General features: G+C 37.5%; 1 protein-coding gene and 1 long non-coding RNA gene across 4 annotated transcripts in view; both read left to right on the forward strand.

The window, feature by feature from the left end:
- CD2AP (CD2 associated protein) overlaps positions 1–25,525 on the forward strand; it is a 156,405-nt gene that overhangs the window by 19,861 nt on the left and 111,019 nt on the right. For all 3 annotated transcript variants that reach the window (XM_003923090.4, XM_074397874.1, XM_074397875.1), the window contains exon 2: positions 12,928–13,088. In XM_003923090.4, coding sequence (XP_003923139.2) covers positions 12,928–13,088 — 161 coding nt within the window. The remainder of the gene's footprint in view (positions 1–12,927; positions 13,089–25,525) is intronic.
- Positions 13,096–25,255, forward strand: LOC141584299 (uncharacterized). Its single transcript, XR_012517271.1, has 2 exons — positions 13,096–18,894; positions 20,137–25,255. It is a non-coding gene; the product is annotated as an uncharacterized LOC141584299 (long non-coding RNA).

Consider the following 25,525-nt stretch of genomic DNA (forward strand, 5'->3'; position numbering starts at 1 on the left):
ATCATATTTTTGCAGTTAAGTCCTATTTCTATGATTTTACCGTATTTTATTTAATCAGTCACCTGCTGTTTGATGTATAGGTTAAGATTTTATATGTCAGTATTTTTATGGCTAAATTTTGTTTTTAAAGGTAAAATCTATATTTTTAATTGAAGAATATGGAGATAATGACAGTGAGGACAATGAGGAGGAAAACTCACCTGGAGATACATCCCTATTCTTGTGTGTATCTTTCAGACTATAAACCAATTATAAGTAAATACATAAGGGAAATCATAGACTTGAAATATTTTTTCTCTTCACAGTATTATTGTGAGAATTTGTCATTTTGTTTCCTCTCCCCTCCACCTTTTTTTTTTTGAGACAGAGTCTCATTCTGTCACCGAGGCTAGAGTGCAGTGGCATAATCCTGGCTCACTGCAACTTCCGCCTCCCCAGATCAAGTGATTTTCCTGCCTCAGCCTCTAGAGTAGCTGGAATTACAGGCACCTGCCACCACGCCTGGCTAATTTTTGTATTTTTGGTAGAGTCAGAATTTCATCTTTTTTTTTTTTCCCCCAAGACAGAGTTTCGCTCTTGTTACCCAGGCTGGAGTGCAATGGCGTGATCTTGGCTCACCGCAACCTCCGCCTCCTGGGTTCAAGCAATTCTCCTGCCTCAGCCTCCCTAGTAGCTGGGACTACAGGCGTGCGCCATCATGCCCAGCTAATTTTTGTATTTTTAGTAGAGACGGGGTTTCACCTTCTTGACCAGGATGGTCTTGATCTCTTGACCTCATGATCCACCCGCCTCAGCCTCCCAAAGTGCTGGGATTATAGGCGTGAGCCACCACGCCCGGCCCCAGAATTTCATCTTGTTGTCCAGGCTGGTCTCAAACTCCTGACTTCCAAGTGATCTGCTTGCCTTGGACTCCCAAAGTGCTGGCATTATAGGCATGAGCCACCACACCCAGCTAAATAGTCTTATTCTGACTGTAACAGTAATGATTTTTAAAAATTGAATGTTTGGACACTTTAGAAAGTTAAAATAAAAATCTCAGCTATGTTACCACTCAGAAATAATGATTAACATTTGGTTTATAAGTTTCTACATTCAATTTTTTTTAACACCCCTGCCAACATTTTTTTCCTTTTAGGAAAAATAAGATTACATGATACGTGTCATGTTATAACATACTTTTTACTTGTCATGAGCATCTTTCTGTGACTAAATTGTATGGTAGGAAAATAACATTTGTTTAACTATATCCCTGTTGATGTTATAAGTATTCAAATTTTTTCGCTTTTAATAGTACTACAAAACGATAGTTTGTATCTCTACACAATTATTTTCTTTCTTTTTTTTTTGTCAAATTAACATACAGGAAAATTGACATTTTTTGGGTTTACAGTGTATGAATTTTAAAATGTGTATGTATAGATTCTTGTGACCAGGACAAACATTGGGACTTTTCCATTATCTGTTTTTTTTTTTTTTTTTTTTGAGATGGAGTCTTTCTCTGTTTCCCTGCCTGGAGTACAGTGGTACAGTCTTGGCTCACTGCAGCCTCCTCGTTGTGGGTTCGAGTGATTCTCTTGCCTCAGCCTCCTGAGTGACTAGGACTACAGGCATGCGCCGCCATGTCCGGCTAATTTTTTGTATTTTTAGTAGAGACAGGGTTTCACCATGTGGGCCAGGCTGGTTTCGAAGTTCTGACCTCAAGTGATCCCCCTGCCTCGGCCTCCCAAAATGCTGGGATTACAGGTATGAGCCACCAGGCTCAGCAGGGACTCTTGCATTATCTTAAAAAACTTACTCATGTCATCCCTTTGTAGTCACATCCTTCCCCCATCTGTAACTAGTGGCAACCAGCTGTGTGTTCTCCGACGTTATAATAGTTTGATCTTTTGAGAATGTTATATAAAGGACATTATACAGTTTGTAACCTTCTGAAATTTGCCTCTTTCAGTTAACATACAGCTGTTATGAATTGAGATTCATCTAAGTAATTGTGTGTTCTAAAACACACGACAATATTGTTATTGCTTAGTAGTATTCCATTGTATGAATATACCAGTTCTTTATTCATCAGTTGAAGGACATTTAGGTCTTTTCTAGTTTTGGCGGTTAAGTGCTGCTATAAACATTTGAGTATAGGTTTTTATGTAAACTCAGTATAGCTAGGCGAGAGATTGCTGGGTCTAGTGGCATCTTGCTTTGTAGAATTGGTGTGTTTTAAAATACTTGGTTGCATTTGCTGGTGAAATTATCTGGTCCTGGAGATTTATCTTTTTGGAGGGTTTAGAAGTACAAACTCAATATGTAGAATAGTTGTTCAGGTTATCTCAAAGTAACAAAGTAACAAAACTTTGAAATATTCTTTTTTTTTTTTAAGACAGAGTCTTGCCCTGTTGCCTAGGCTGGAGTGTAAATGTGTGATTGTAGCTCACTGTAACCTCGAACTCCTGGGTTCAAGTGATCCTTCCCTGTCAGGCTCCTAAGTAGCTAGGACTATAGGTGCTGCCCCATGGATGGCTCTTTTTATTTTTTGTAGAGACAGCATCTTGCTATGTTGCCCAAGCTGGTCTTGAACTCCTGGCCTCAGGTTATCCTCCCATCTGGGATTACAGATGTGAGCTACTGTGCCTGGCCTCTATGTGTATATTCTTGTTTATGGTTATCAATATTTTAATGAATGTAAGATCTGTAGAGATATTCCCTCTTTTATTCCTGATACTGGTAGTTTGGGCCTTCTGGTTCTTTTTTTTTTTTTTCCCCGCCCTTGGTCATTCTTTCTAGAGATTTATTGATTTTATTGATGTTTTCAAGTAACAGTTTTTGGTTGTATTTATTTTTTTCCCCCATTTTTTTTTTGTTTTCTCTGAGAATTTTCTGAGATTCCATTTATGTTCTTTTTTAACATTTCAATTATACTTAATTTTTATTTTTAGTGCTTGCCCTGGAGTTTGCAGTATGTATTTTTAACTAACGTTAAATTGAGCTTTTTTTTTTTTTTTTTTTTTGGAGACAGAGTCTCACACTGTCGCCCAGGCTGGAGTGCAGTGGCGTCTGCAACCTCTGCCTCCCAGGGTTCAAGCGATTCTTCTTGCCTCAGCCTCCCAAGTAGCTGGGATCACAGATGCCTGCCACCATGCCCGGCTAATTTTTTTGTAGTTTCAGTAGAGATGGGGTTTCACTGTGTTGCCCAGGCTGCTCTCGAACTCCTGACCTCATGATCCACCCACCTGGGACTCTCAGGATGCGGGGATTACAGGTGTGAGCCACCTGCACCTGGCCAAATTCAGCTTTAAGTAACACTGCAACACTTCATGTGTAGTGCTGGTACCATGGAGTATTCCTTATTGTCCCTTAAGACATTCGTTAATTTGACCTATTCATATGCTATAATCATGCAATACATGGTTACTATTATGACTTTTAAGCAGTTAATCTTTTAGATCAATTAAGAATAAAAAATATTTTGTTTTATCTTCATTTATTCTTTCTATGCTCCTTCTCCATATTGATTTGTGTTTCTGACCTATATTATTTTGTTTTCTCTGAAGAACTTCCTTTAACATTTCTTTCATGGCTGATCTGTTGGCAATGAATTCTTATTTTTGTTTGAAAAAGTCTTTATTTCTCTTTGCCTTTGCAGGATAATTTTACTAGATATAGATTTCTAGGTTTTTTTTTTTTTTTTTTTCAGTGTTTTAAATATTTTATTCCATCCTTTCTTGCCTTCATGTTTTCTAATGAGAAGCCTGCTGTTATTCTTATCCTTGTTCCTCAGTAGGTAGGGTGTTAGTTTGTGATGGCTTCTTTCAAGGTTTTCTTTGTCTTTTGTTCTCTTAGTTTTCCAGATATGTGGTTTGGTGTACCTTATTTTTGGAAAATTCTCAGTCGTTATTATTTCATGTATTTCCTCTGCTCTGTTTCTCCTTCTTCTGGAATTCCAATTATGTGTGTTTATACCTCTTGAAATTTTTAACAGTTCTCGGATATTCTGTCCTGGGGTTTTTTGTTTGTTTGTTTTGTTGTTTATAATTCTTTTTCTCTTTGCATTTCGTTTGGGAGATTTCTTTTGACCTCTCTTCAAGCGTACTGATTCTTTCCTTGGCTATTTATAGTCCACTGATGAATGCATCAGTAGTATTGATTATTTGTTACAGTGTTTCTGAGTCCCAATTTTCTTTCTATTTCTTTTCTAGAGTTTCTATGTGCTTACCATATTCATTTTTTCTTGCATGTTGTTAGCTTTTTATATTATTACCCTTAACATATTAATAGAGTTATTTTAAATTTGCTATCTGATAATTAAAAAAAAAAGTCATATCTGAGTCTGGTTCAAATGCTTTCTTTGTCTCTTTAGACTTGCTTTTTCTTGCCTTTTTAGCATGACTTGAAATTTCTTGAAGGCTGGTAATGATATATTAGGTAATAGTAGTTAAATCTTTAGTGGGAGGCTTTATATTTATCTGCCTAGGAGTTGGACTGTGTTTAATGTTTGCTCTATCTGTAGGTGCCAGAGGGTTCACATTCCTGTCGTGTCTTTGCTTTTGTCTTCCTTGCTTTCCTTGGGTTTCCCTAAGAACTCTTTCTCAGATAGAATCTGCATTTTGCAGCTCTTTCAGCTGTGAATACTGGAGCCTCATTGATGTGGTGGTAGCATGTGGGAGAAGGGAAGTATACTATAATCTTAATAATTAAATCTCTGTTTTTTTGTGGATTTATGTCTTGGAGCTGTGAAGTGGACTAGAATCAGGTAAATTCCCATTCCTAGGTGATAAAAAGCCCCTGGCAGTCTTTCCCCTGGAGTGTAGGCCTTTGTTACAGAGAATACTCAGGCTGTACTTCACGGTGGTTACTTTTCTTTTCCTCCTTGCCAGAACTGTAAGAGGATCCTCCTTGGCTTTTCACTGTGAGAATCTGGCAGTACCATAAAACCCACAAAAGTGTGGGGACTCTCCTATAGGACAGCAGTCCCCTAGGGGTTTCCCACTTTCATGCTATTCCACAGTCAGCCTCCAACAAGTCAGCAAAATTACCATTTAAGTGTTTGTACTGGATTGAATCTTTGTCCCCAAAAAAGGTATGCCTGAGTCTTAACCCTTCATGTGTGTGAATGTTACATTATGTAGAAATAGTTTGCTGGGCATGGTGGCTCACACCTGTAGTCTCAGTACTTTGAGGGGCCAAAGTGGGACAAGTCTGGACAATATAATGAGACCATGTCTCTAAAAAAAAATTTCAAAAAATGGTGGTGCACCCCTGTAGTCCCAGCTACTCAGGAGATTGAGGTGGGAGGATCACTTGAACCTGGGAGGTGGGGGTGGCAGTGAGCTGAAATTACTCCCCTGCACTTCAGCCTGGGTGGCAGAGTAAGACCTTGCCTTGAAAGAGGTAGGGCTGGGGGGGGGGTGGGGGGGCCTGGAGGGGAGGGAGGGAGGGAGAGGGGGAAGGTCTTTTCAGTTGTGATTTAAGATTTCAAGATGAGGAAATCCTTGATAACTGAATGATTGGCATACTTGGAAAAGAGGAGAGGGGGAGATTTGAGATGGACACCTAACAGCGGGAATGTCTTGTCAAGAAGAGGCAGAGATTGGAATCATGTAAACAAAGGAATGCTAAAGATTGCTGGCAGCCACCAGAAACCAGATAGAGGGATGGAGTGATTCTTCAGTCTCCAGAAAGAACCAGCCCTGCTGATACCTTGATTTTCCCCTCTGCCCTCCGGAAAGAAGAGAATAAATTTCTCTTCTTTCAAGCTATGCACTTTGTGGTGGTTTGTTACAAGTGCTCTAGGAGATTAATAGTGTTCCTGCTAATTTATGGCTCCAGCAGTTTCTAATCTAGGTAATAAATAGATCTTGGTGGTGACTGTCTGGCTTTACCTGCCTTTCTTTATCTTTAGGTGGTGGTTTGCTCTGTATCCTCAATTTTCTAATGGGTCCAAGGAAATTAATTGATTTTCAGTTGGTTTAGCCTTTTTCTTGTTGTAAGGGTGGGAATGATGACTTCAAAACTTTTTACATGTTGGAGCTGAAGCTGCCAGTTGAGTATTTTAAAAGTTTGTTTATTCTTCTTCCTCACAATGTTTGGCATTTTAATGCTTTTTCTGTTATTTTAGTGATTACTACCTACATTCTCAACTTATAAAAATCTAATGTTAATAACTTTACTCTCTTATACCATACAAGGATCTTGGAACGGTTTTAACTCCTCAACTTTGTTACTGGTTCTGTTATTTTAATCTTTCTATATTTTAAATTTCCTATATGATGTTACTGTTTTTATTTTTATTCAGTGTTTGTATACCTATATACTTACTACTTTTGTTTTTGCTTTCCTTTCTGTATTGCTGATACATCATATTGAATCTTTTTTATTTCCTTTGCTCTTCTCTGAGACCATCCATCAGAGTTTTATTTTAGTGTAGCAAAGTCCCACTTCTGCTTTGTCAGAACTGTCTTTATTTTTTTTTTCATTTTATTAAAAATGTTTTCTCGGGTATAGAGAGTTTAACATTTGTAGTTATTTTCTTTTACACATTTAAGATACTAGTCTGCTGCCTTCTGGCTTCCATTGTTGCTGCTAAGTCACACATTAGTCTAAATGTTGCTTCTTTGATAACCTCTTTTTGTTTTTTTTGAGTTTTTTTCCCTTTGTCTTTTACTTTTTGCAGTTTACTGTTACAAACTTAATTATGAATAAGTTTAAAAGAGCAGGAAATTCAACCCTATTTACCCTATGGTATTTTCTCTAAGGGAAATAAAATAGATTTTCTTTGACTCAATGAACTTCTTAATTATTACACATATATGCAGTTATGTGATTGTATTAAACTTTTGCTATAATATTGAACAACCCACTTTAATATTTACTGCTTCAAAATTTACCAAAGTAATTCCTGTACATGATATGTAACTATAAAAAATCTTAAGTGACTTAGAGTGATAAACACTATTTCCTTGCCTTATTGTTCTCTGCTCCTATACTCATTTTCCGTAGGGAAACCACTGTCTAAATCTATCTGCTTTAATTTTTTGGCTTTCATATTTTTAAATAATTTGTTTCTGTTGTTGATTTTGCTTTATTTTTAACTTGAAAAGAGTTAGCTTCCTTATTCACAATCTCACATGTTTTCTCTATATTCAGACATATTAAGGGTTTGTACTTTTTTTTTTCCTAGCAACTAATAAGAGTATTTGTGGACTTAGTACTTTGTATGATAATGATATTTGTCCCTTTACTCTTTCCTTTACCAACCTCCCTCTCTCAGTTCTCTTTAAAAATTATTATCCTTTTTAATATCAAGACTGTTAACATTTATATTGTTCTACAACTATAATTTAGTTCTTTTGTTTTGCTATACAATAATTTGATTATCAAAGTTAAAATAATTACTTTCACATTATTATGACCACATAGTGTTATTTTTAATGTGAAACCAAGTAGTATATATGCTGATTACAGTTTTCCTTCCCCTTCCCCTTTCCTTTTCCATTCTGTCCTTTCTGTCTTGCTCTGTTGCCCAGAGGAATGCAGTGGTACGATCTCTGCTCATTTCAACTTCCACCTTCTGGCTCAAGCCATTCTCTCACTCAAGCCATCCTCACTTCAGCTTTCCAGGTAGCTGGAACTAGAGGCACGTATCACTGCTTCTGACAATTTTTTTTTTTTTCCGATATTTTTTTGTAGAGATGGAGGTTGCCATGTTGCCCAGGCTGGTCTTGAACTTTCCTGGGCTCAAGTGAGCCACCGACCTCAACCTCCCAAAGTGTTGGGATTACAGGTGTGAGCTGCAACTGCACCCAGCCAATTATATTTTCAGCATTGTACAGTTCTTTGCCTTTCTAAAAGTTTCTAATCATCTTTAGTTTTTTTGTCCTTAATTGACTTTCTTGTCTCTGAGTTCCGGATTTGTAAGGATAGTATACAGTTTCATAGTTTGCACCCCATGCTGTTTTGCCATACCTCCTAGAACCTTATCTCTCCATTTAGTCTATGCTGTTTGTTCCTTAGATTTGTTGCACAATTGCAAATTTAGCACTTATTTTATTTTGAGGTTGGCGCCACTGTTTTTTGGATTTCATATCTTCCTCTGTTTTGATTCGTATTTTAATTTTGCTGTATAACATTATGTAATTACATATGAGAGAGTTAATTTTCTTTATTGTTGCATGTGTGAAAATGTATCCTCTGCTTGCATGCTGATTTGGCAGAGTATGCAATTAATTTTCCTTTAATACAGTGATTTTTAATTTTTCTTCTTCTGGAATCCAGTATTGCCAATGAGAAGTGTTCCAAAATGATTCTCAATCTTTTGTAGATGAAATTTTTATTTCCTGTAAGCTTTCTAGGATCTGTTTATTGTTACTGTGAAATTTCACCCAATATGAATACTTTTAAAAATTTATTATTTTATTGGATTCTCACAGACCTGTTTCTATTTGAAGATTGCTTTAGGATTATTTTCTTATATTATTTCATGGTTAATTCAATTTTTTTTTCCTCCTCGAATTTCTGTTAGTTGGATTGATTGTGTCTTTTTCTTATTTTCATATTTTTCTTTGTGCTTTTGTTTTAACTGTTTTGTAATATTTCTTGGATTTGTCTCCTCCTCGTCAAGAAAACAGTAAGATATTTTGGAAGACATAAACTTTAAAAACATTTTAATAGGCCGGGCGCGGTGGCTCAAGCCTGTAATCCCAGCACTTTGGGAGGCCGAGGCGGGTGGATCAAGAGGTCAAGAAATCGAGACCATCCTGGTCAATATGGTGAAACCCCGTCTCTACTAAAAATACAAAAAAGTAGCTGGGCATGGTGGCACATGCCTGTAATCCCAGCTACTCAGGAGGCTGAGGCAGGAGAATTGCCTGAACCCAGGAGGCGGCGGTTGCGGGTGAGCCGAGATCGTGCCATTGCACTCCAGCCTGGGTAACAAGAGCGAAACTCCGTCTCAAAAAAAATTTAATATTCTCACTTATTATTTTATAGCATTCTTTTAGTTTAGAAACTTTACATCTCTTGAGGATACACATTTGTGCATGTATTTTAACTCTTTTATTTTGAAATAATCACTAAGTTGTAGAAATGTTAGATGTACAGTACAAATAATTTTTTCCTGATATCTTTTATCCAAGTATTTTAGAGTGTATTTTCTATAAACCAGGACCATATCACAATACAATTATAACATTTAAGAAATTAATATTGATTTATAATCTGTATGGACTCATGTCTTATTTTATTCAGTGGGTTATATTCTTTTAATTTCATTATTTTGATGCTGAAAATGTCCTGAATTGTCCAGTAAGAGCCCTTTTGATATCACTTCTCTGGACCAGTTTGATACTACTTCATTTCTTTGACAACTTCCTTATTTTCTGGCACAACAAAATGTTCCAGGCTAATCTTATACTTTTCCTGTCTAGCCCTGGAATTGGCCATTTTCCTAAAGTTTCCTGTTTCCTTTTAGTAGTAGGTGGTATTTATGAAGGCTTGGCAATTTGGTTTGCTCATTGCCATTGGAATGTTGCTGGTTTCAGGTCCATTCATTGTACAGAGCTTGTGTGTGTGTGTGTGTGTGTGTGTGTGTGTGTGTGTGAGATGAACATATGTGTATCTACATATATGTATATCTATTTATTTCTCCATGTCTATGTCTTGAAAACTGTTAACTTGATGCTGATACTGCTCATTACAATTCAATATCACAGGATTGAAAGTGGCTTTTTTCATAGATGTTTGCAACTCCTTTCTCTGACACAGAGAAACTTGACTCCCATTACCCCTCATATATTTACAATTTGATTAGTCTCCCTGCATGTAACCATTCTCTTATCTCTTTTGTTACTCCCTACCCTGTAACTTCCTCTGAGTAGTTTTTCAGTTATTGTCTGCTCATTTTGAGAGTAAATAATAAATTAATAAAAAGCAAATTGGGAACTCCGTTTATATGGGCAAGAGTTAAGAGGTGGTTTTTTCTTTGAGATGGAGTCTCACTTTGTCACCTAGGCTGGAGTACAGAGGCATGATCTGGGCTCACTGCAAACTCCGCCTCCTGGCTTCAAGTAATTCTTCTGCCTCAGCCTCCTGAGTTGCTGGGACTGGTGTGTGCCACCACGCCCGGCTAATTTTTTGTATTTTTACAAAAATACAAAAGAGACAGGGTTTCACCATATTGGCCATGCTGGCCTCGATCTCCTGACTTCATGATCTGCCTGCCTCACCTCCCAAAGTGCTGGGATTATAGGCATGAGCCACCTTGGCTGACAGGAGTTGAGGGTTTTTTGTTTTTTTTTTTTTCAATTATCAGGTCAAGAACTGCCCATTGCTTTGGAGTCCTCTGCATTTCTCAGTATTCTTTGCTCTGAGAAACCAGCATTCATCCATAATAGCTGTACTAATTTCCCCAAGCTATTTTTTTATTTTTTTGTAGATTAACCCTTCAGTTTTTTGCCTTGGAAGGAAAATGCCACGCTACTTAGCATATTACTGATTGAATTATTGTGGTTGATTTAGAGATTAAGTAATTTCCCTATTTCAGCCCTGCATGCATTTCATGTGAGTCTACATTTTCTGAATTTCTGGTGTTTTTGAGGTCTATAGAGCAGTTTGGTATCTCACTGATAGCTCCCTTAAGTTCTCTAGGCTTCCTCTTCTTGGCTTTATCAGCTGTGCATCCACTATCAGACATTTGTTAAAATTTCTTGCTGGGTTTCTTATGTTGGGATGTTTTCAGCTGAAAATAGAAATCCTGTCTAAAATTTATTTAAAAGTTAAAAAACTACTTCATGTAACAAATCTGAAGGAATTATAGTTATAGCTTGGTTAATCTAGCAGTTTGATGAATCCTGCAGAGATCCAGGTTATTTTTATCTTTTTTCTTTTCCATGTTAATTGGTTATCTATTATTTTTCTCAAGTGGTTATAGCAATTATGGGAATCAAATTCTCATTAAAGAACACTCAGAGTCTGCAGGAGGGCATTTCTTCTTTGTGTTTTGTTTTTAAGGTCAAATAAAACCTTCCCAGAAGAAAGTTAGAATTCATTCACCTCAGGCTGAGCATGGTGGCTCACACCTGTAATCCTAGCAGTTTGGGAGGTCCAGGTGGGAGGATCACTTGAGCCCAGGAGTTTGAGAGCAGACTGAGCAATATAGCGAGATCCCGTCTCTATTAAAAAATAAAAAGTAAAAAGAATTCATTCATCCCATGCTTATTTGAAAACCATTCACTGTGTATGTTTAATTGTATGTAATTAAGATTGCTATAAATAGGCTATCTCTAGACCTTTGCCTCTTTGACAATTCGATATCCTGGCACCTACTCAACCAGAGTTGGCATTTAAACACAAGATTTTTCCGATGACCTGATTATACTTAGTATCTGAGAAGTACAGATTTAGACTAGTGAAGATGTAACTCCCTGGGGCCGAGAGAATCTTCACCTGTAAAATACAGGGTCTCAAAATACTGAACAAAATTAAGGTTTTATTAGAAAGGAAGGAGGGGGATGGGCAATGTGTGAATGGCTCTTGGTTTAACAAACAACAGTGTCTGGCCATACCCACTTTTTTTTTTTTTTTTTTGGTGGTGGTTGTGATTTTTGGTGTGGTTGGGGTGTGTGTGTGTGTGTGTGTGTGTGTTTGTTTTAATCAGTCTTGTAGAAGGAAGAAAAGATGATTGGGGATATGGCTAGTCTGCTATCTTGAGCAGGAAAGCTGTTACTGCTTTTTAAAAATTGAACCTTGTAAAATATTAATAATATGCATATGTGATCCTGTAATCTAAGATCCTCTTATTAAAAGAGGTAAAATAAATACATATTAATCTTCATTTTAGAGTTTGTTTTCTGTTTTTACATAAAGTAGTAACACAAACTTAGTAGTTTAGAACTGTATATATTTATTATCTAATAGTTTCTGTGGTTTAAGAATCTGGGCATGGCCAGCTGGATCCTCTGCAAGGATGCAGTGAAGATGTTGGCCAGGGTTGGGTTCACATTTGGGGCTCTACTGGGGAAGGATCTGCTTCCAAGCTCATGTGTTTGTTCTTATCATTCATTTACTTTTGGGTTGTTGAAGTTAGGCCTCATTTTTCTCTGTCAGTCAGAGACCCTTAAGTTGCTTGCTTATGGCCCTCTCCGTAGGTTAGCTTACAGCATAGCAGCTTGTGTCTTCAAAGCCAGCAAGGGAAAAAGTCTCCTATTAAGGAGGACATTACAGTCTTATGTAATAATGTACAATTCATTGTCTTTGTCATCTTCTTTTTTTTTTTTTTTTGAGTCTTTTGCCCAGGCTGGAGTACGGTGGTACAGTCTTGGCTCATTGATGCCTCAACCTTCTGGGTCAAAAAATGTCCCCACCTTAGCCTCCCAAGTGGCTGGGGCTGCAGGTGTACACTACCATGTCTGGCTAGAGTTTTTGTATTTTTGTAGAGACAGGGTTTTGCCGTGTTGCCCAGGCTGGTCTTGAACTCCTGAGTTTAAGCGATCAGTCTACCTTCTCCCAAAGTGCTAGGATTACAGGTGTGAGACATTACGCCCTGTTGTCACATTCTTTTGGTTAGAAGTCAATCACAGGTCACATTGGCACTCAAAGAGAGAATTATATAAGGACATGTATGCTAGAAGGGGATCATGGAGACCACCTCAGAGTCTGTCTGCTACATAGGGTAGGCATGTGATTGTAAGAGTGTCTGACGGCATGAATTATGCATTATTTTTCTTTTGAGGCTCCCACTTAATAGTTGTATTGTACACTATACCAAAGTATTCAAGAAATTTGCTGATGTAGCCAAATATTTAAAGTAATTGAAATAAGCCGTGCTGATGTCTTTGTAGTATTAAATATTGTTGCTAAATAAATCTCTTTGTTTTAAGTTTATTAATATAGTATTTTGTGAATTAGATTTTAGCCGTTTCATTTTTCTTCCTTTATTAGTTGACTATATTGTGGAGTATGACTATGATGCTGTACATGATGATGAATTAACTATTCGAGTTGGAGAAATCATCAGGAATGTGAAAAAGCTACAGGAGGAAGGATGGCTAGAAGGAGAACTAAATGGGAGAAGAGGAATGTTCCCTGATAATTTTGTTAAGGTAAGTATTTTCAGTTAAATTTCTGGCTGTTGCTTCATAGAATTTAATCTTTAAATGTTAAGAAATAGATATTCTTTTAAAATTAAAATGTTTTAGATAAATGTTTTCTCTATAACATTCAAGAAAATAGAGTCCAGGTACCTCTATAATGGATATCATTGTTGTTCTATGTCCTGCTGGTTAGTAATGCTCTCTGTATATATTTGTGTATATATGCTTGTATATGTTTGTGTGTGTCTTTCTGATTACCGATTGTTTTAAAATAAATAATAGTTTTCATTTGGGTGGCACTTAGTAATTTATGAAACAGGCTTGCTGTATATATTGTCATTTGAGCTTACAGTCTTCTTGTGAAATAGTTACAACAGGTAATAGCCCCATTTTAAATATCTTGACATTTTGATTAAGAGAATAAGTGATTTTGTCCACTGGTGGTTAGCTAAGAAGACCAACTTTGAGCTGAAGCCTGGGATAGTAGCAGTAGCCTCACTGGTCTTCTCACTGTATTTTGTTGCTTTTCCAACAACAAAATGTATTTGATCAAACTTTTTGTGTTCAGCAGTGTAGCATTTATCTGCCAAACTGTCTTCTTCAGCTACTACCGAACATTCCTTTTTTAGTAAATATTCTAGTGACTTATGCCAGAAAACAGTCTTTAGGACTCTTTTATCTGTTTCAAACTTATTAAAATTCTCAGCAGTTTAGACAAGGGAAAAAAAGGTAAAAATATTTGTGTATTTATATATCAGTTATGATTGTCTTGTTTTCTATGTATTAGTTTTCTTATATCAAGCCTCATTCCCTGGCCTCATTAGATTATGAGTTCTTCTAGGAAGGCTAGAGTGTGGGTCTCATTTGGTTTTCCAGCTCTTGGACAGTAGTTGTTTAGCAGAATACCCCTTGCATTGCATAGCATGGATATATAGTTAATACTTATTTCCTGAATAAACTTGTGTTTATTTTAGTTGTAGTTGCACCTCCAAGTGTGAATACATACAGTTCATAGTCTCTCAGTATCCAGGAACAGCTGTGGATACCAAAATCGGCAGGTGCTCAGATCTGTTATATAAAATGACATAGTATTTGCATATAACCTATGCACATTGTCCCATATACTTTAAATAGTCTCTAGGTTACTTATAATACCTCATACAAGAAATAGTTGTTATGCAGTATCTCAGTTGAGGAGCCTGCGGATGTGGAGGGCCGACTGTATTTTATTCTGCTATAGGGGTACCTTGGAGATATTGCGGTTCAATTCCAGACTGCCACAGTAGAGCAAATGTCACAATAGACTAGATATCTCTATAAGGTGTGTCACGTGAATGTTTTTTGATTTCTCAGTGATGTAAAAGTTATGTTTATACTATATTTATTAAGAATGCAATAGCATTATATAAAGCAGTGTGGATACATTAATTTTAAAATATTGCTAAAAATTGCTTACAATCTTCTGAGCCTTCAGTGAGTCACCATCTTTTTGCTGGTGGAGGTTCTTGCCTCAGTGTTCGTGACTGTCGACTTAGTGGTTGCTTAAGGCTGGGGTGGCTGTAGCAGTTTCTTAAGATAAGACAACAATGAAGTTTGCCGCATCAGTTTGCTCATTTAATGAAATATTTCCCTGTAGCATGTGACACTGTTTGATAGCATTTTAATTGCAGTAGGTCTTCTTTCAAATTGTAGTCAGTTCTTTGAAACCCTCTTTCTGGTTTGTCAATGAAGTTTATGTAATATTTTAAATTTTTTGTTGTTGTTTCACCAATATTCACAGCATCTTCACCAGGAGTAGATTCCATCTCAAGAAGCCACTTTGTTTGCTCATCCATAAGAAGCAACTCCTCATTTGTTCAAATTTTATCACAATGTTGCAGTAATTCAGCCACATCTTCACATTCCGCTTCTAATTCTAGTTCTCTATTTTCACCACATCTTCAGTTACTTCCTCCACTTAGGCTTGAACCCTTCAAAGTCATCCTTTAGAGTTATGATCAGTTTCTTCCAAACTCCCATTAATGTTGATATTTTGACCTCCTCTCATGAATCACAGATGTTCTTGATGGCATCTAAAATGGTGACTCTAGAAATCTTTCCAGAAGAGTTTCAATTTACTTTGCCCAGATTGAGCAGAAGACTCACTATTTGTGGCAGCGATAGCCTTCTTAAATAGGAATACTTAAAAGTTGAAATACTCCTTGATCAGTGAGCTGCAAAGTAGTATTATGTTAGCAGGCATGAAAACAGCATTCATCTCCTTGTATATTTCCAACAGAGCTCTTGGGTGATCAGATGCATCATCAATATGCATTAGTATTTTGAAAAGAATCAATCTTTCTGCAGTAGGTCTCAACAGTGGGCTTAAAGTCCTCAATAAACCATGCTATAAATAGATATGCTGTCATGTAGGCTTTGTTTTTCCATTTGTAGAGCATAGGAAGAATAGATTTAGCATAATTCTTAAGGATCCTAGGATTCTCAGAATGGTGAATAAGAATTGACTTCCATTTAAAGTACCAGCTGCATTAGCTCCTAGCAAGAGAGTCAGCCTGTCCTTTGAAGATTTGAATCTAGGATTTGACTTCTTTCTAATTATGAAAATCTTAGGCCACACCTTTTTCCAATAGAAGGTTTCATTTCCATTGAAAATCTGTTTCATGTAGCCACCTTCATCAGTGATCTTAGTTAGATCTTCTGGTTAACTTGCTGCAGCTTCTCTGTCAGCACTGGCTGTTTCATCTTGCACTTTTATGTTACAGAAATGGCTTCCTGTCTTGAACTTTGTGAACCAACCTCTGCTAGCTTCATATTTTTCTTCTGTAACTTTCTGACCTCTCTGTATTCATAGAGTTGAAGAGTCTTAGAACCTTGTTCTAGATTAGGCTTTAGCTGAAGAAGAAGTTGTGGCTGGTTTGATCTTCTGTCTAATGACTCAAACCTTCCCTTTTTTTTTTGAGATGGAGTCTTGCTCTGTCACCCAGGGTGGAGTGCAGTGGCACTATCGTTGTTCACTGCAACCTCTGCCACCTGGGTTCAGGTGAGTCTCCTGCCCAGCCTCCTGAGTAGCTGGGATTACAGGTGCCTGCCACCATGCCCGGCTAAATTTTATATTTGTAGTAGTGACCTGGTTTACCATGTTTGCCAGGCTGGTCTTGAACTCTTGACCTCAGGTGATCCTCTTGTCTTGGCCTCCCAAAGTGCAAGGATTACAGATATGAGCCACCATGCGTGGCCTCAAACTTTTTTCATATCAGCAATAAGACTGTTATACTTTCTTATCATTCGTGTGTTGACTGGAGTAGCACTTGTATATTTCCTTCAAGAACTTGGTCTTTGTATTTACAGCTTGGCTGTTTGGTGCAAAAACCTAGCTTTTGGCTTATCTCAGCTTTCAACATTACTTCCTCACTAACTTAGTCATTTCTAGCTTTTGATTTAAGTCAGAGATGTGTGATTCTTCTTTCATTTGACTACTGGAGGCTGTTGTAGGGTTATTAGTCGAATTTTAGTATCATTTTGTCTCAGGGAATAGGGAGCTCTGAGGAGAAGGAAAGGATAGGAAATGACCAGTTGGTGGAACAGTTAGAAGACACACAGTATTGGTTAAATTTGCTGTCTTATGAGGGTACAGTTTGAGGTACACCGGGTGCAGTGGCTCAAGCCTGTAAACCCAGCACTTTGGGAGGCCGAGGCCAGTGGATCATGAGGTCAAGAGATCGAGACTATCCTGGCCAACATGGTGAAACCCCGTCTCTACTAAAAATACAAAAAATTAGCCTGGCGTGGTGGCAGGCGCCTATAGTCCCAGCTACTTGGGAGGCTGAGGCAGGAGAATCGCTTGAACCCAGGAGGCGGAGGTTGCAGTGAGCCAAGAATGTGCCGTTGCACTCCAGCCTGGGCAACAAGAATGAGACTCTGAGTCAAATAAAAAAAGAAAGTTTTTAAAAAAAATCTAGTGTTTAATTGTTATGTAAAATAGAGTGTAAGTATACATGAGTTCATACTGATATAAATAAATTATTGAATAAATACACAGGGGAGAAAGCATAAATTGAAACAGAAATTCCAAGTGGTATTTCTAGATAGAAATTTGTGTTTAGTATGATTAAATGTTTTTCACTTGGAAAAATAGTGAATAGTCTACCTCATAAGTCATTTTTATTTTGTAGCTACAGATCATAAACTATACCTCGTTAATTTGTTAGGTTTAAGAAGTAAGCTAAATTTGAAGAGAAACCAGACTGACTGAGCAAATATTACTGCATTCTTAACTTCAATGTTTTAAACTTAAGTAGAGAATAAAGATTTATTTGTGGATGCATCTTTGATTCGGTATCAGTGTTTTAGCTGGTTCATATTTGGCACTTCGCCTTCAGAGTTGCTACTTCATAATTGAGGTAAAACAAAATAAACACATTCCAGTAAACAAATGCTTAGCAGTTGACTACGACGTATTTTGGTGTGTGGTGATAAGAATCTTTCCCACAATTTATTTTATTGGAGGAAATAACTAGAAGAACAGGATAAAATGTAATGCCTTTTATGACTGAATGGCAAACGTGATAAAGATGATAGGTGCTTCAGAGTCTTTGAAAAAATATATTTCAGAAGGGGGATTAAAAGTAACACTAGGCCAGGCGCAGTGGGTGGCTCACACCTGTAATCCCAGCACTTTGGGAGGCTGAGGTGGGTGGATCACCTGAGGTCAGGAGTTCGAGACAAGCCTGGTCAACATGGCGAAACCCAGTCTCTACTAAAAATACGAAAATTAGTTGGGTGTGGTGGCACACACTTGTAATTCCATCTACTTAAGAGGCTGAGGTAGAAGAATCGCTTGAACCCGGGAGGCGGAGGTTGCAGTGAGCGAAGATCCCGCCATTGCACTCCAGCCTGGGTAACGGAGTGAGACAGATTAAAAAAAAAAAGTAACACTTAATTGGTACTTAAGGTAGAAGATTAGAGGAGTACTGAGTGCATTGTAGGTCTGGCAAAGGTATTACATAATTTATGGTAAAAAATAATTAGACCACTTTGGCCAAATGAAAGTTTTCTTATGGTGGAGTAATGGGATTTAAGACTAAAAGCATGGGTTAAAGTAGGGGTTACAGTGTATTTTGAAGATTGTTTAAAGATATTTAAAACTGTTTAATAAATTAATCTCAATGAGAAGGAAAGCTTTTCCAGAGGAGAGAGTCGGGGCTATAAAGTATAATAGAGATCAGAGTGCTACATTGAAAGTGGAAATGAAGGGGTAGATAATAGGCTAATAACCACTTTATATCTGTGTGAATACTTTGCATGTTCACATATATCATCTCACTTTATTCTCACATCTGTGAAAGTTAGGTATGGGGAATGTATTGTCCTTACCCAAAGTCTTGCTGGTAATATGGGCTAAAGACTTGATAGTAGTTATCTCTGCGAGAGGCCAATGTCAGGGCTCTTCTTAGATGATAAATGCATCCATGGTATGTGCTAGTTATTATAGAAATGTGATCATTCAGTAACATCCTGTGCTTTTGAGGCTGTAAGGGCAAAGTGATATGAATCCTAGTCATTGAAATTTCCCAGTAGCATCAGCATAGTTGAAAGATCTTAGAATTATAAAATTAAAAGTGCTTTTGATCACTTTTAGAGTTGACCCTGGAAAAGGAAAAAAACAATCACTGTTTCTCAAATTGCAATTTTATGGAACTACATTTCTTTCTTTAAAACTAAACTCAAGAAATTTCAGAAGAAAGACATTAGACATAAGAGAATTTCAAAGACTAAAGATGGAATGCAAATATGTGGAAAAAAAGTAAAAATAAAGGTAATTAGAAAATGAAGCTGGGCTTGACATACATAATTGTTTGTAGTATATGGTTTAGGTATTGTGTTCTGCCTCCATTCCTAGAAATTTTGCTGAAAACCAAGATTTTATTATGCAATTTAAGGAAATTAGGAAGTTCACTGTATGTCAGGATAGTTTACATTGCGGTAACAACATCAAAATCTCAGTGGAATCATAGCACAAGGAAAGACTACATCCTTTCATGCAAAGTTTGTTTGGTCCAGCTAGCCAAGTCTCTGTGCTGCTTTTCATGTGGTAGCACAACCTTCTAGGCTGCTTTAGTCTTATGGCAAGTCCTTATCAATTTATGCTTTTGTAATTTTTGAGGACAGAGCAACAGAGCATAGAAAATTATGTTCCAGTTGTAAATGCCTCCCTGGGGAAGTGGTACATATTACTTTTGATTGCATTTCATTGGCCATAGCAATGATGTGGTCATGTGTACCATCAAAGGGGCAGAAAAATATGATATTGCTATATATGCAAAAGGAAAGTAGAACTAGAAACACTAGTGAGCATTACTAATGCCTGTCACACCAAGTATATGTGTTGACTGGTATTCACGAAGTTCTTTTCATCATGTGTAATGGATGCCTTGTTTACTTGGGTTGAGAGAAGATCCTGAATTGGTTAAAATTGGGCAGTAATACTGGAACAGAAAGTATTATATATAGAGATGACACCAGATAAAGAAAATTTACCCATTTATATACTTCCCATTTTTTTTTTTTTCAGTGTGAGTGAGAAATGATGTTTTAGTTTACCTATGAAAAGATAGAAAACAGAAAGGACAGTGGAGGCTGAGATTTTTAGTATCAGAGTAATTGAGATATAAATGGGAAAGTCATGGACAATTAACTGTTCTTTATAAAAGTTAGATCGTAGCGTATGGTTTTATATTTAGTGGAGCACTTCAGTGTATATCAGTTCTGTTGTTTTTGATATCTGCCAGTATGAGTTAGTTGCTGATAGTTGTCCTCTCCAAATCTCAGGTTGAAATGTGATTCTTTATGTGGGACGTGGGATCTGGTGGGAGGTGATTGAATCATGGGGGTGGATCTGTCATGAATGATTTAGCACCATGCCTTTGGTAATAAATGAATTCTCAGCCAGTTTACTTGGGATCTGGTTATTTAAAAGAATTTAGAACCTCTCTCTTCTTTCTCTTGTTCCTGTGCTCACCATGTGATGCGCCTGCTCCCCTTCTTCTGCTGTGGTAAGAAGTTTCCTGAGGCCCTCATCAGGAAGAGATGCTGGAGCCATGCTTGTATAGCTTGCAGACCTGTGAGCCAATTAAATGTCTGTTTTTTGAGGCAGGTTCTCCCTCTGTCACCCAGGCTGGAGTGCAGTGGTGCTGTCATGACTCACTGCAGCCACTAGCTTTACGGCTAACGTGATCCTCTCACTTCAGCCTGCCAAGTAGCTGCAACTACAGGTGTGTAGCTAATGTTTTTTTTACTTTTGTGGAGATGGGGTTTGCCATGTTGCTCAGACTGGTCTTGAATTCCTGGGCTCAGTTGATGCCTGCCTTGACCTGCCAGAATGCTGGGATTGCAGCCATGAGCCACCGTGCCTGACCCTAAACCTCTTTTTAAATAAATTACCCAGCCTCAGATACTTCTTTATAGCAACACGGGGACAGATTAATAACAGTTGTGAAGTCTTCATGATAGTTCTTTATTATCTTTAGATCTTTCTTTTGATGGATGTAGACGTTCTGGTATATGGTTTAGGTGTTTAGACTTCGGAGCATGGCAGACTTTTGTCTCTCTGGGTAAGTTATTTAGTATTTATGAGATTTTTACCACCACCTCTATCTGCTGAAAAAAAGGATATTAATAGTATTTATCTTATAGTGTTATGAGTATCCAATGAGATGATGCATTAAGCATTTAATCTAGTAGACAGTGCCTGGTCCAGAGTTAACTGCTTACTGAATTTAATGAGTTGTGTTCAGCATTTTACATAAATAAGATAGGTTGGAATGAAGTTGAATAGAAAATGTCAGTTTATCCCCTAGGTAGATGGTTAAATATTGTTTTGTAAAACTTTTTTGTTGTTGGGGGAGTGTTGTTGAATATGTGTATATGTACTGGGGTTTTTACAGAGGTTTCCCTCTCTTTATTCTCAGGAAAATCAGAGACTTCAAAGAGAACAGTGAAATGATCAGATTTGAATTTTAAAAATCAGAATACTGAGTTATGATTTACAGAATAAAATGCACCAATTTTTAAGTGTCTTGTTCTGTCAGTTTTGACAAAGGTATATACCTATGCAGCTAGCATAATATTAAGATACTAGATTATTCATTATCTGCAAAAGTTTGCGTTTTATTGCATTTGTGCCTTGCAAGCTAGTGGCAATCACTGATACGATTTTTGTCACTCTAGATTAATTTTGCTTTTACAAGAATTTAATATAATTAATAATGATTTTCTTTTTCTGTGTCTGCTTTCCTCTGCTCTGTATGATGTTTTAGAGATTCAGCCATGTGGAATGTAGCACTAGTTTCTCTTTATTGCTAAGAAGCATTCCATTTTATGTATACCACAGTGTTTATCCTTTTTTAATCTGTAGATGGACATTTAGATTGTTTCCAGTTTCTGGATATCATGGGTAAAACTTTCATAAACGCTGATATATACCTCTTTGTGTGAACATATATTTTCATTTCTTTGGAGTAATACTTGGAAGTGGGATTGCTGGGATATATAAGAAACTGCAAAACTGTATTCTGAAGTGATTGTCAAATTTCACATTTTCATCACCAATGTATGAATGTTCTAGTTGATGTACACCTTTAAAAAAATCAACCACATGTCCCTTTTTGCAACAGTTGTGACAGGCTTTTCCGTTTTATTTAGATAGTGGATCTCTTCATTATTCTCGATAAGAGTTTGGCCGGGCGCGGTGGCTCAAGCCTGTAATCCCAGCACTTTGGGAGGCCGAGGCGGGTGGATCACGAGGTCAAGAGATTGAGACCGTCCTGGTCAATATGGTGAAACCCCGTCTCTACTAAAAATACAAAAAAAAGTAGCTGGGCATGGTGGCGCGTGCCTGTAATCCGAGCTACTCAGGAGGCTGAGGCAGGAGAATTGCCTGAACCCAGGAGGAGGAGGTTGCGGTGAGCCAAGATCGCGCCATTGCACTCCAGCCTGGGTAACAAGAGCGAAACTCCGTCTCAAAAAAAAAAAAAAAAAAAAAAAGAGTCTGAATTCCTCAGGTACCCTCTGTTGTGCTATTTTTCAGTAAGAAACGTAGAACTGTGGCATATCACTCCCTATACTCTGCCTCTTGGTGTTCCAATTCAATTGTTTTATTCTTATCTATTTGCCATTCATTTACTTGTTCAGATATTTATTGAGGTTCCTTGTACTAGAACTTTTTGTAGGTGACAGGGACACAACTGTGAATAACACAGATAAGTTCACTCTTTTTAAATGAATTTATATTCTAATGGGAGGGGGCAGGCATATATGTAAAAGAATAAACAAATAAGATAAGTTAATTTTTGATAGCCATAAGTGCTTTGAACAAAAAATGATGGGGAGGGGGAAAATGACATTGGTACTTTATGTTGGGTGGTCTAGAATAACATCTCTGACAAGTTTTGCCAATAGAACACTGAAAAATGCAGAATAAATAAGGAATGAATTCCCTTTGAGAAGGATCCCTGAAATTAGGAAAGGTAGGCTGCGTGTGGTGGTTTGGGTTTCCACTTACTGTACTAGAGCTACTTCAGGAAGAAGTTAGCTTGGTACTGTGACAGGAATATGGCCTTTAGAATCAGGATGTGTTTGACTTCTTCTGACCACCGTGCCCCTGCAACTATATCCACACAAGTAAGTACCTATTGTGTGTTCTTTCTGAAGATGCTTCACTCTAGAGCCTGAGGTTTCTTTCTGTGTCAAAGCAGGGAATCTCACCTGTTATGATTGTTGGTAGCAATTAGATTTTGTGTGTATACTCCTTGCCTGTAGATATATAGTGGAATTAATTATTTCATCCTGTTATTTTCTTTCTCAAGAACTGCCCATTTATATCTGAAAGGAGAAATTGGAGAAGAAAATCACCTAAATTATTAAATTAGTCATCAGGTTTTTTTGATGCCTGTAATATGGCAGGTACTGTGTTAAATCAAGTATTAACAACAAAACAGGAAAAAGGCAGAACTTGTCTAATTGCCCTTTTAAAAAAAATTTGTAGCTTTCAAGGAAGTGAAAAAGTAAAGAGGAAAATAATTAAAATGAGAAAATATGGAACTAGTAGTTAGCTTGATTAGTCTATTTGCTTAAACTAGATAGTAAAAAAGATTTTAGTGTGTTAGAATTTGAGTATAAGTTCTAATTTCTTAGGACAAAACTAATTTTGTTAGGTCTTTTCTGTGGAACTAAAGTCTTATATTTAGAAAAATGGTCTGTGGAAATGATCTTTTTTTGTTGTGTCCTTTGGAATGGAAAAAAAGTAGTTCATTGTAGATAAGGGGCTAAACTGACTATGGAAAGTTGTTTCAGTTACTGAGACAGGAGTAAAAGCAGATATCTTGGGGGCCTCATTATTAAAAGCTGAAGACTTGTGTTCAAGTCCTGGTAGAAATATTAGTGCTAAAAATATCTAGAACAGTAAATATTGGTTGAGGACCTTGGATCTAAATGTAAACTTTATTTTCCTAAAGAGAGAATCTATGCTGAAAAAAATAAAATGAGTTGGCTCAAAGTCCAGTGCCTCACTTGGTCTCTGTTGATAGTAATGGCGAGGTATCCCCACTAGCTTTCCACTGATACCCACCTTGACTGGAGAGGCAGATGTGCTTCATTAGTGCTTTCCATATGGCCTACATTGACAGCAGGGAGAAGATTTGTTTTCAGCTGGTGTGGAGGAAAGTCTGGGCTGTATACACTTGGCCTTTTCTGGCAACCATGCTTCTGGTGGGCGGTGGTTGGGGGCAAACATGGTGTCTGTGGTGGTGATTGGTGTGTCTTATTACAGCTTGGTGAGGATGGAAGTCTAGGTTCCCTACTTGGTCATTGCTACCATGGGTAAGAATGGTGTTACAGTTTTTTGTTTTTTAGTCCCCGTTTGGTGTTTGACTGTAGTAGAATGGTTATGTCTAAGAGCTCTCTGTCTTGCCAGGCTGCCTGTTTTCCTGGTCATTTGGCTAGCGCTAACACTGGTGGACTTTTCTTGTTTTATTTTCTTTTCTTTCTGCTTGCATTGGCATTTCTAGGTTGCAGATTCCTCCAGTACCTAGGCTGGGATATAGGCAGAAAGATTAGTGAACTCACTGCCATGTTGTCCCTCAGATTCTGAGGAACTTGCTATCCTTGGCTGCTATGCCTTCATTTCTAAATTTAATTATTTATTTTTTACATATGTAAGGTCCAGAGCTTTAAACTGTATTTAGCAGGAAGAATAGAGAAACACCTAATCTGTCTTTCTAAGGGAAAATCTAGATGGTGAGGTTTGTAATCACATCTATAACAGTTGCTTATCTTGCTCATAAGTAAGGTTTACCCAGTGTAAGTACTCATAATTATAAAAATTATTTTCTATTAGAAATGGCATAGGCTGGGCACAGTGGCTTACACCTGTGATCCCAGCACTTCGGAAGGCCAAGGTGGGCAGATGACCTGAGGTAAGGAGTTTGAGACCAGCTTGGCCAACATGGTAAAAACTCGTCTTTACTAAATATGGAAAAATTAGCTGAGCATGATGGGGGGCATCTATAAACCCAGCTACTTGGGAGGCTGAGGCAGGAGAACAGTTTGAACCTGGGAGGCAGAGGTTGCAGTGAGTTGAGATCACATTACTACACTCCAGCGTGGAAGCAGAGCAATGCTCTGTCTCAAAAAAAAAAAAAAGAAAAAATGCATAGTATCAGCTGCTTTTAAGCTGTTGTTGATTAAGCTGGAAAGTTAAATATTAGTTACCATTAAAATAGAAGAATGGATTTGCATTCAGCAAAAAAGGAGGTAAACATAGTTATGACTTGCTTCTGAAGGTTAAGATAGCACATGAGATTTAAGATAAGGCTCTTACCTGTAATCCCAGCACTTTGGGAGGCTGAGGCAGACGGATAACCTGAGATCAGGAGATCGAGACCAGCCTGACCAACATGAAGAAAACCCGTCTCTACTAAAAATACAAAATTAGCTGGGCATGGTGGCCCATGCTTGTAATTCTAGCTACTTGGGAGGCTGAGGCAGGAGAATAGCTTAAACCCTGGAGGCGGATGTTGTGGTGAGCCAAGATTGTGCCATTGCACTTTGGCCTGGATAACAAGAAGGAAACTCCCATCTTAAAAAAAAAAAAAAAAAAAAAAAAAAAAAAGATAACCTAACAGAGCAATTGACTAATCATAGACATTTAATAATTATTGGCGGACTCTGTTCACTGCCGAGTTTCATATAAAAGGGTGCAGAGTCTGATCACCTGAGGAGGTTGGGAAGGAGCAGGGGAGGAGGAATACTTTAGAAGGTACATTAGGTAGTGAATTTTACAAGGGTGGAAGCATAGAAAGTTGTGGAAAAAGCAGAGAAATGTCAGTGGAATCATAGGAAAAAAGAAGGTTGACAAAATATTTTTATTAGCTATACTTAAAAGAGTATTA

This window comes from Saimiri boliviensis, chromosome 4 (assembly GCF_048565385.1).
Source record: "Saimiri boliviensis isolate mSaiBol1 chromosome 4, mSaiBol1.pri, whole genome shotgun sequence".
Classification (NCBI taxonomy): Eukaryota; Metazoa; Chordata; class Mammalia; order Primates; family Cebidae; genus Saimiri; species Saimiri boliviensis.